The following is an 11667-nucleotide window of genomic DNA, read 5'->3' on the forward strand; positions in this document are numbered from 1 at the left end:
CACGGTTTTCGGGGACAAGACTGGCGTTGTTGATTTTCTGCCCAGTGGTACAACCATCAATAATGCATATTACTGCCAGGTTCTCGGGGATGTGCATAAGGCGCTGAAGCAAATAAGCGGCCGTGTCTGATCACCAAATGAGTCTGCATCAGGATAGGGTCAGTAAGAGCATGTCCTTATCTTCTAGATAGCTTGGTTGTCCCGCACGCCATGTACGCCCCCTTCTGCCTCTGTATAAAAGGCGCTACAATAAACCCAAGCAGCACAATGTACTGAAAGTCGAGTGCAATAGGCTACAATAAAGTTTCATTGTTGTTTGCACTTGCACTTAACCACGTCGTCACGCCTCCTAATACAGAGTCCTCCTCCTAAAGGACAATGCACGCCCGCATATCGCGCATCTCACGACACGCACCTTACGGGAACTTGGCTGGGAGTTGCTGCCACATCCCCCTTACAGTCCACACCTCGCCACCAGCGCTTTTCCATCTCTCCGGGTCACTGAAAGCGTTCCTTGGGGGCCGCCACTTCAGCTGCGACGAGGAAGTCAGGAATGCGGTCCGATTATGGCTGCTACGTGCCGGTAAGGATTCCTACGCTGCTGGCATCCAAGCCCTCGTGAAACGCTGGGACAAGTGCATTAGTGCAGCTGAAGATTACTCAGTTGCGGGGGGCCATGCGTTGCTGATGGCGGCTAACTAGATAGTGAACTCTTCTGGCCTCTTCATAGACAGTAACCGTGTATTCACACGAGCAACATTACCCTCAGGAGTGGAAGACGCGAAATACGTCATTGCTTTCTGAGCGAGAGCGCTCAACGTCCAGTGTTCACTACACGGCTAACCGTGTGGAATATCCTGCGACACAGCCACAAGATATTCTGTAGCAGACGACAGGAAAGACGCTGACGGTGTCGTCTACGAAGTGTCGTCTGCGTGCGCTGTACGTCACTCCCGGTGTTCCGCACCGTGTGAATGCTCACGGAACTTCGTCTGTGTGATCAGTGTTTTTGCTTTTCCTTCTACTAGAATCTTTCGTGAGGATGGCGTTCGTGTGGATACACAGTAAAGCTATACCTGTTCTTCTGAACAGGATGGCTCGTCTCCGAATGGCCCGCAGCTTTTCATGTTCAGCATCTACCGTTCGCGTTCATTAACACCTATTTTCCGTGAGACCTAGGCTTTGGTGCAGTATGCCAACAGCATGGCGTTGGCCTTGACGGTAATGGTAATGGTACGGTGATGCTACACGCATTATGCCATTTCTTTGATGTTTTCACCTCATGGCAGCCGCTTATTGAAGACTCGATGCGTAGTCACACTGATCAATCCATCGACAGGAAGCAGGTGGATGAGTTCGAGGTTGGGATCTGCCGATACCTCGGGCAAAATGCTATCACTGCAGAAAAATCGTCTTGTGCTTCAAACATTGTGATGGGAAGAGTCAGCTAGAATGGACGGCTTGCTATTCCTCACTGAATGACACTCAGACGGGAAAATCATTAAATGCGCGCATTATTCGCTGTTATTTCGCAGTCACACACTATTGTCAAGTATATCTTTCAATGCACTTCCCTAACGCAACAATATATTTCTTAATAGGCCCGATGATGTAAATTCTAACTAGCTATCGACCCCCTATGGCACGCGGCCAACAGCTAACTATCGCAGCACGTGGACCTGTGTTGCATCACCCGCCCGCCGGAACTCGTGGACCGGGAGTCAACAGACGATATGTGGACAGTGGAAGTGAGAGTGCATCCTGTTCGAGAGTGTTTGGAAAGGAAGTGGTACACACGAGGCTCATTACGAGTTCCTTCCTCAGAGTTCCCGATAATAGCAGGTTCTACTGGAGGTCACATGCGATAATTGACATCGGTGCTACATGCAATGCCCACTTTCTGTTGCGTGGCCAAGCAAAAACTGCGCGAAAAGCCTGACGTTGAGAAGAGTCACAACGAGCGCTTATTAACAACTGAGGGTTTTATTCATTGTGTCTCTTCTCTGTGTCCAGTTAAGGGCACTGTCTTTCTTTCTTTTTTTTTTTCAAGATGTACGAACTTTCCAAGGTCACTGCTTTAACTGGTACAGTAAACTTAAAAATCCACCTACAAATCCACAATATAGGCTCGATACAAAATACATATACTTATTTGATGTCTATAAGACTCCTTTGGACGCCTATTTTATGTCTGTGAGGCGACCGAACTCGACAACGCACGCCCGAAATGTGAACGCTGTCGATGGATGCTGAGTATTTCTACTAACTCTTTATGAAACTTGCGAACCTTTGTGTGCTGGGTTTGCGACCTCCTTTCGTCGGACTGACAACGATTGCGCTAAAAAATCGTCGAGCGCTATGCTATTGGTGCCGCGAAAAACATGATCGGCTATTTTTTTAACGGTGGGATAGCTCCTCAATATCTCTGTCAATTATCATTTATTTGAGGAAAGTAGGCACGCTCTTCATACTGGTAGTGTAAAAAAAAGCGACCTTTATTGAGTTCACTTCTCAAAAAATTACATAGTAAAACTTACGTTACATGACATTCACATCAGGAGGTGGCAAACACCTGAACAAATGCTGTTGACCGCATGATTCTAGGTGGCGTACTTTTATTATAATTCAGTGACACGTTTTCTGGGATGCCCTGCATAGAGAATATAGACACACCAATAGATTCGTCCAATATGATGCATTCTTCATAGGGGTGTATAAATGTGTTGTTCGTATTAGTTGTTTTGCTGTTGAGTTTTGTTTTTAGTTGATTCCCTGTTTTTGAGTCTTCTTCTTTTTAGATGCTTCGCTGTTCTTGAGTTTTCATGCTGTTGCACGTGAAATTGTTTATGTAAATTATAGTTGCAGACACACTATTATCAGACTGCTACAGGTATGCACGTCTTCGGTATCTACACCATTGTTCATTATCGAAATAAACAGCCGATTCCAATATATCACTAACCTTACGTTACAGTCACCATATACTCAAAGCCGAATTATATACGTCGAATTGGGAAACAAAACAAAAAAGGAGAAAAAACACTGTCAAGGAGCCCGCGATGAAGGAATCACAAACGTAACATGAAAACGGTTAGGAGCAACTGAGGTTTATGTAAACAAGAACTTTCGTGCAAAAGGCTGCACTTCTTCAGGTTACACAACTAACTGAGTTGTTAACTGAGTTGTTAACTAACTTGAGAGTTAGTCGCGTAACGTGAAGTGCAGCCTCTTGCACGGAAGTTCTTGTTCAAATAAACCTCGGTTGCTCCTAGAAATATACAAGCCCTAGAAAAATAAACCTCAGTTGCGAATTATAGATAGACTCATTTAACGCACTTTGAAGAGTTGAATGACAATCTCCTCCGTTTCTACTTTTTCACATTCATGCGGAAGAGTAGCGACGTTCTTGGAGAGGCCACCAGGGGTGCAGACCCTCTCAAGCAAGTCCGGGAGGAGTCCCTGCACCGCGCAAACCGCTCTCATTGGCTGCCCCGCTGAAACCAATGGTGCCGTAGCTCAGCGTGGTTATCATTTCCTGCTCATGACCCGTTGCTGCTATAAAAGACGCACCGACGAGGGCAGATCTGTTAGCGGCGCGTCTCAACTGCCTGAACATGTCTCCACTCTTCGCCGTCTTCCTGCTGGGGTGTGCCAGCATGGCAGCGTCTCAAGTCCCAGGCGGTTGGAACGTGAAGGACCCTCTGTCCGACAGCCTGTACTTGGAACTGGCTCATTTAGCTGTCTCTTCTCAAGTGGAAGGCAAACAGTACTACGACACTGTCGTTGAGCTCCTCGAAGTTCAAACTCAGGTAATGCAAACATTCGTTTTCCTGGTTGAACCTTGCTTTCAGCTCCATGAGCTTTTACCTTCGTAAATCTCGTAGCAGTGCAGGGTTGCTGGCAAACTCTCACACGGGTGCTTCACTATTTAATATGGATTGCTACGTATAGACTTCGCCGCTTTTACGACTGTATCTATGACTCCCCTTTCAAAGAACGCTCAGACATCAGTGTGAACCCCATCACTAATGTTTATGCACTTTACCAGCGCGTCTGACTTTTTAGCATTGTTTCGTTGCAGGTTGTCGCTGGATCCAACTACAGACTGAAGCTGGTGGCGGCGCCATCCACTTGCGAAGTTGGAGTGCACCAGTACAGCAGAGAACGTTGTACTCCACAAAGCGACGCGGTAAGTCGGTTACAGACGGATCACGGGAGAATGTACGTGAGGGTGCTGACGGAGGGTGCCATTTTCTACCCTCATATTCCCTCTCTTTCTTTTTTATGTAAAACCTGATGCTAGCTTCGATGCTAGCGTTCACCTATGTTCCTCTTCCCATCAACGCAGCTGTAAGGGTAGTTACCTGCATTAGGTTCACCGGAACCGAGACATGCCTAAAATCTACATGATGTTGATGATCGTGGAATTTAAAGTGTACGATTGGTACTAAAGGAACCAAGTACAGTCGAGCAGTGTATCATTTAAAACCGCATTTACTCGTCTGAAGGAATACGCCCAAATGGACGTTTTGGGGAAGGTGACTGAACAGTTATTTCAACAAGATCTTACAACTTCACACAACATTACACCTTTAATACGTTCACAGTCGTTGAGCATTATATGCGATCTTTATAATTATTCCTACTCATTATTTAAAGGTACTATAAAGCGGTAGACGTGTAACCTAAAAAAAAATTATACATTTGACAGCCTGGGCCCTCAGTACTTTTACGTTCCGACAGCTCTCATAGTTTCTTCGAAAATTAAAATTAAAAATTATCAGCAACAACGCTGTGTGGATGCTGTCACCAAGAAAGCAACTGCGCATTGGCCGTCAAGTACGGTGACAAAGCTACACGACGTGCGGACAACACTGGGTCTAAAACGAAAGTTAGCTATGTGCCGGCTAAGTAGCCAAGAGAAGCAGCAAATCAGTCGGGAACATAAGCCGCGTTGCTTGACGAATTATTGCAAATAATTAGTGCAGGCCAACAGGCCCAACCAGATACTTTGCTTGACGAATCGCGATTATTTCCCACCAGACGTCGCCCCGAGGGCAGCAACTTTGTCACGCGTGCTGCACTGACTTGGCACATGCTCCATCGACCAGTGGGCGCTGCGCATATGAAACCTGCAGGCGCGTGTCGCATTTAGCCATGGGAGAGAAACGAAGCCGTACAGTTCGGGAAAGCACGCGATCACGGCGGGAAAACAGAGAGTGCGAACAACGGCGACAAGCGACGGCAGCACGTCGCCTTGCCGTTGTCGTTCGCAGTCCCCGCCGTTACCGTATGTGTGAACCAGTCTTTAAAAGGCTACATATCCTATGCTTATTTCTCGTGCCTTTTACTGTGACGTGCATTTCATATATATCTTCCATTATTTCAGCCTACTAAAGTCTGTGTTGCAGAGTTCTACCACGGCTTCTCGGGTGAACCTTCCCTCACTTCTTATTCATGTGAGGCCTAAGAAGAGAATAAGGCGTTACTCGTCGTGTCATTAGTAGTATTAAAACTTGTTCAGTTACTGATACCGCTTGTCTGCTCGTTCACTCTGATGGGGGATGGTTGATGAAATACTGAGAATATGGTGGCCGGATCGGTTTGGCTAATGCGCCTTGGGACAGGTTATAGGGGTGGCCAATTCTAAGCCATGGGGATGCCCAGATGTCTCGTAGCATCTGCAGCCGCTCGTGCCGTCGAAGACTGACTGTTTCCGGCAGAGAGATTCGGGTGTTATTCGGGTTACAATCTCGAATGCACGCTGGTCGCTGTGAATCTCTGCTTTCTGCCGTTCCTTTTGGATATTCCACGAACGTTTTGAGGCAGACGGTATCTTGTCATCTCTTCCTTAAGAGATTCGTTTGTGTTTCGTTACGAACGACAGCACACAAGCAAGTGGTGTAGTGGGAAAATATTCACTGCTTATTTGTTTAACGAATACACATGAGATACCCATATAATACGCCGAATTTAGTTAGCAAGTGATGGGTTTCGGAAAACGAGCACATCAAGTTTAGCGGAATGAAGCAGCCAACTGAAGGCAGCACCTTCCATGACCAACGGATGGCAGCTCCCGCGGCGTCACGTTTTTTTTTTTTTAGCGAGTCCGACCCCCCCTGGCGCCGCCATGCCGATGCGCCGCCGCCAAGTGCATAAGCTTCGCCGCCGCCGCTGATACCGCAAGAGCTGGCCATGGCAAGAACCCGTACAAGGGCCCGTACACGTTCTTTGTATTGGTTAAATCCGAAATATAACTATGCTTTTTCCGACAGTCGTCCATTCAGAGCATGAACTTAGTACTTGAAAGTCTATAAAACGACGGCATCGTGTTCACGCCGCACTTTTACATCACACTTACAGAAGCGGGACGAGGGCAGAGAAAGGTCACGCCGATAGAAACAGATCGACCTGGCACCGCCGCCGCGTCCGCCGACAAAATTGCCCTCGACGCACACCTCTAGTGACGGCATACACAGTCGGAAGACACGAGTTGTTTGGGATGCTCAGGTCACGGCGGAAGTGCTAATTTGTAACAAGGCGCCCTTGCCGTCGGTGCAACGCCTCGAAGCCCTCCCTGGCGTCGGTGGTGGACTCTTCGCGGAGCGCGGGCAACAAGCTGTCACTGGCGTTACAAAAGCCCTTCTCAGGTCACCGTCACTGCAGCCGAATGTGCTATTCGAGAACCACTACGCAAATTTTTGCGTCGGCAACGACCAGAGGCGTTATCCCGTAGTCACACTGAAGAGCGGTATGGTCGTTTCGAATCGTATCCGTCACTGGGCTTTCTCATGTTTTCCTTGGGTTTTCCGAAAGACCTCCAGACCGATGTCAGCACAGTGCCCCTGAAGTCGGCCTAGGACGCATACTAATCCACTTGTCCCCCCACTGCTTCCTGGCCGTGTCCTCTCCATTTGTCCACGCCTGCACGCTGTCTATAACCACACCTGGCTTCGCAGAATGAAAGCAGAGACGTCATCGTGTTTCTGCTTCATTTCACGGTCAGCGGGGGACATTGCTTAGCTAATCGTGTTCGTACATCTATAAGGAGAGAGAGAGAGAGAGAAAAGAGTAAACACTTGGGTAAACTAGGGCTTCTAGTGCCCTAGCTGCAATTACTCTCGATTGTAGTTCTGTGACCACGGGAGTTATCCCCGGCACTGCAATTTTCCTACACTTCATATAAAATACCATCCTTTTGAAGGGATAATTTATGCTTGATGGACAGTTTTGTAAGAAAGGTAGGTGCACTCCTTTCGTAACCCAATCGTGTTACACTGAAAACTGCTGTAGTACAAGACTAGAGAACGTGTGTTGTACCACGTATAGAAGTACCGTGGTTACACCAGGGATTTCCCTACACCCTCCCTGCATTTTTGCAACACCCCCCCCCCCCCCCTGAAATTTCCCAGGTGACCCCACCACCAACCACCAGCTCGGCCGCCAACACGTTCTGGTAGTGAGTCATGCGCAGCGAATTACATCCTGTACTGCCAAACTTGGGCTGTAGGACCACAGTCATGCAGATGATCGTACCATGCATTTCTCCAAAATCATTTGAAAGTGACTGTTCAATGCATATATTGCGCGTATATACGAGCAAAAATGCGTGCAGGCACCCAAACTCAATGTGAACCATCAAGAACCATTTGCGCCCAACTCAATTAAGCGAGGTATTTTGCCTTTCTCGTCTAAGGTTTTCACCTATGGTTGCTAGATATTCATTGAGCTTCGTGAGACAAGGTGCTAGTCTTTTTTGTTTGTCAGTCGTGTGAGTATGCATCTTAATGTTGGAATGCCGTTCATAATGAATCTGTATTCTAATGTACTGTGTTCTAACGTAATAACATGTACAAACAAGACGGCAGGTATGTCACCATTGTGCCACGATTGTTTCCGTGTCTAAGAAAAATTCCGTAAGTGGAACCTTCACCAAGCATACCCCCCCCCCCCCCAACAGCGAATTTCTGGGGAAATCACTTGGTTACACTAATGAGGACGCGCACGAGGACGCTAAAGGAACAGTTTGTTGGTCACAACTGCACCTGGCTTGGGGATGTATGCACTGTGTCATGTCCTGCTAATCGCCCTGGACGAGAGGTTCGGGTTTCGACAACTTACGGATGACGAATGCGGAGGGGTCCTTTGCTTTCGTGAACAAAATTTTGGCTTTGTCTGTACGTGCCTTTAGAAGTCACCTATGGGCGGTGTGCAGAGCGACCGTCGCGCCGCCATGCGGGAGACAACCGCAAACGTGCTGGGAGTCGTACGCGGCGGCTGCATTGAAAGATAAGCAAATCCACAACGAGTGATTCAGCTACCGTGTTCGTTCATCACCATGTTTTATGAAGAAAAAGTCTGGATGCTTCTCGCCACGCGCAATTACATGCTGGAAATTATTTCTCTGGAAATCAGCGGCGTTCGAGCACTCGACGCCTCCCAACTGCGCCTCCCTTACAAAAACCGCCCTGAGCATGAATGGCAGTTTGGGTTTGCGCTTTTTTTTTTTTTTTTGTTACTCTCTTTCTTGTGAACGAAAGAAGATTTCGACACATTTCACATAACGCAAAATGACATCTTGACGCGTGACATTATACATTGATTCAAACATGCAAACACACAATATCCCAAAGCAAGGAACAGCCGTCTATCAGCATTAAACCCCCAATGAAACCACAGTACTCCTGAGGCAGTAAGTTAATGTGAACCAGTTCTCGAGTAATTCCGTTATTTTATCCGTATTAAAACGTATAATTTTGTGACAGAAGAGCTGTAGTGAACAAAAACTACCGTCTTAACCGTGAGTGGATGTATCCGTTACCTTTGTTCGTGGTTCACAACACCTTTTCATCGTGAGTACTGGCCGCAGAAACACAAATGAATCTCGTAGTAAGCAGGGGCAACGACAGGTACCACCAACACTTTGTCAAAGCTCTAGCAAGATTCCTCGTGGCACTGAACTCGAGGAAAGTCGCAGAAAGTAACGACAACACCATTGACTGAAAGGTTGAGGCAGACACATTGCACCCACGCCACGAAGCCCGCGAAAAACGCAGATCTCTACCCAACCACTATGGTGAGCATACTACCACCTCTGGCACGCGCCGGTGTGCTCGCCCTCTCCAGAGACTGGGACGCGTGCGCGGTCAAGGTTACTCCGGTTTTCGCGCGCTTTTGCATCGATGGTTATCCGCAGTTTGTTTCTTTGTTTGATCTCGTTACTTACATATCCCTTTCTTTGGAACAGAGAACCACAGAACAAGTATCGGAATAAAAGATGATTTTCGTGTTGAGATGGTGCCCGGAGTGGATTGGTCCCTTCACCGAAAATTAGCGGCCACTGTGCACAGAAAACAAACAAGGATGATACGACATAGCTGCAGGCCTGCCTGCCGGAAAACGTGCATTGTCATACCGATCAGGTCGGAAAAACCCAAGGCAGGGATCAAACTGGGAGATTGCGACACACTATCTCCAACTATCCCAAACAGCAGATGCTTTTGTTGATCCCTTATCTAATCTCCCAAAAAGAGCTGTTTCAAGGACTTCAACAGTGGGAAAGGAACCTGTCAGGATAGGGTGTTGGATTTACGATGCTCTGTGGCGAAGGGATTCTTTTTACCCCGTTAGCCCGCGATGTGGCGCCACAGGGAGGCGCAAAATACATCAATCAAGCAGCGCGTTACCTGCCTTCATGTTTTATCATATATCGGGAGAACAGATAATCGGATGCGAATGATCCTGGTGTTAAAATGTTCAAGAAAGATTTTTGCTTTGCCGCTCCAGGAAAATTTCTGCATAAGTCTCTTAATTTTTTTAGAACAGCGTGTCAAAGCTTGAGTTTCCAATTTGGTAATCTTTTGTACTTCAGTAACGTGTTTAGAAAAACCAGCTTGAGAAAACCAACAATTTTCTCTGAAGCGACAAAGCGCATTTTCGAATGCTATCCAACAAGACCAGTCTCGTGAAAATCGGTTCATTATTTACCGAAAGAGACTGCAAAGTTTGTCCCGTAGAACATACATGGGGCCGCCGGAGGTGGCATCCCCTCTTAAAGCTTCTCAGTTCCCCGAGAATCCTGGCAGAACTGGTGTCGGACAGTAAAGTCGTTCATGCATCAATTGGATACCGACCCGACCCGACCCGACCTGTGGAGCAGACCTTTGTTTTATTATTGAACTGTCTTCTTTCTTTTTTTTACGTAACAGTAGGTAACCTATTGTAACTTTTCCACACTTATTGTCACAGGAAGCAGCAGCATTTCTTCCGTGGAGACATTTTCCTGGCCAAGGAACCTGAGTGGAAAACCTAGCTGGCCGATTCTCACCCGCGTTCTTGGTTTTTACACAGAGTTTGTCAGAACCACTGGAGCATGGGGTAGAAAGAAAGGATATGCTATACCATGATGGTATTTTCAGCGCGAGCAGTACTATCTTCGAGGGCAAACGAATGGGCACAGCGAAACCGAAACTGCCTGCTCCTGTCAGACATATGGCACTTCTTCTTCTTTGTCATTTCGATAAACAACATCACTTTCGAGTGACTTCAGATCTACGGAGTGCTCATTTAGACATTAAAGATTACGGACCTGGAAGGGTTACGTCTCACCGCAAAATAGTGCAGTTCAATCAAAATATATTATTTATCGAAAACGCCGCCTTGGTATTCGTAACACGAAAGAAAATGACGTCAAGGTGCCTTATTTAATAAATATAATTTTTCAAAGGTAAATACCTTATTTATTTCTCAAACATTTAGGAACACGTTTTCCAGCCAACGATAGTGTATGGGCAGGAGATATGACACACAAACACACATATAACCCCAGATTTTCCTCGGTGTTTGTGAAGGCACGTAGTTGCTGATCTTCCGATCCGATTTTTGAGCGTCATATCTGTGTCCGAGGCTACAGTTTGCTACAAACAATGAACGATCGGGAAAATGCGAACGGAAAAGTTAAAAATCTGCAACCCGACAGCGGCGCGTCGATTCGACTGAATCGGCGGCGGCGGAAGCGGCGCGCCGATGGAAAGATGGAAACGACCCGGCGGCGGCGGGAGCATAAATTGACCGGCGGCGGCGCCGTACACAAACCACGGTCGTCGTGACACAAACTCGCCATTGTTGTAACTATCCTCAAGCGGGTGCTTTTGGCGAAACTGCCATCTTGTCCTGGTCGCACGTCATAGAAAACGACTTTTTGAGGTCATGTACCTTTGTTTACATGTCGTTTTGCCGCTTACCGACATATTTTCACCGTCATAACACCAAGAGATGACCGTATTTTGCCAGTGTAAACTATGCTGTGCTTCTTCCGCAACATGGTAGCCCATTTCACCTCAGTTTGAGTACATCCCATCGGCTCGGTAAGTCTTGGCGCGCAGTCGTAATCACATCTTTGGAAGTTGTCAACAATAAGAGGCTTTGTGTGTAAAACTGCGAGTTTTAGTATACCGTTGATAAGGTTATCGTGTCTATCAGAACCAATCGCAGTGGTGCGTGACTCAGAATCTTCTCCACTGATTGGTTCCGGTTGATACGGTTCGGCGCAAGCCACGTTATCAACGGTCTGCTGAAACTCTCCCGAGGTATTTGAAATGAAGTGATTCGTCAATGGAGGAGCTATTGGGATCTTCGTTCTTTTGAAAACGTCTTTTGTTCCGTGCT

The 11667-nt window shown here is 47.1% G+C and overlaps 1 protein-coding gene across 1 annotated transcript; it reads left to right on the forward strand.

Moving 5' to 3' along the window:
* Positions 1-3209: 3209 nt before the first annotated feature.
* Positions 3210-5533, forward strand: LOC135384147 (cystatin-2-like). The gene is made up of 3 exons (XM_064613366.1): positions 3210-3809; positions 4082-4189; positions 5390-5533. The coding sequence occupies exons 1-3, from the start codon at positions 3615-3617 to the stop codon at positions 5468-5470; spliced, it is 384 nt and encodes a 127-aa protein (XP_064469436.1). The 5' UTR covers positions 3210-3614; the 3' UTR covers positions 5471-5533.
* The last annotated feature ends 6134 nt before the right edge of the window (positions 5534-11667 follow it).

Source organism: Ornithodoros turicata, chromosome 2, assembly GCF_037126465.1.
Source record: "Ornithodoros turicata isolate Travis chromosome 2, ASM3712646v1, whole genome shotgun sequence".
NCBI lineage: Eukaryota > Metazoa > Arthropoda > Arachnida > Ixodida > Argasidae > Ornithodoros > Ornithodoros turicata.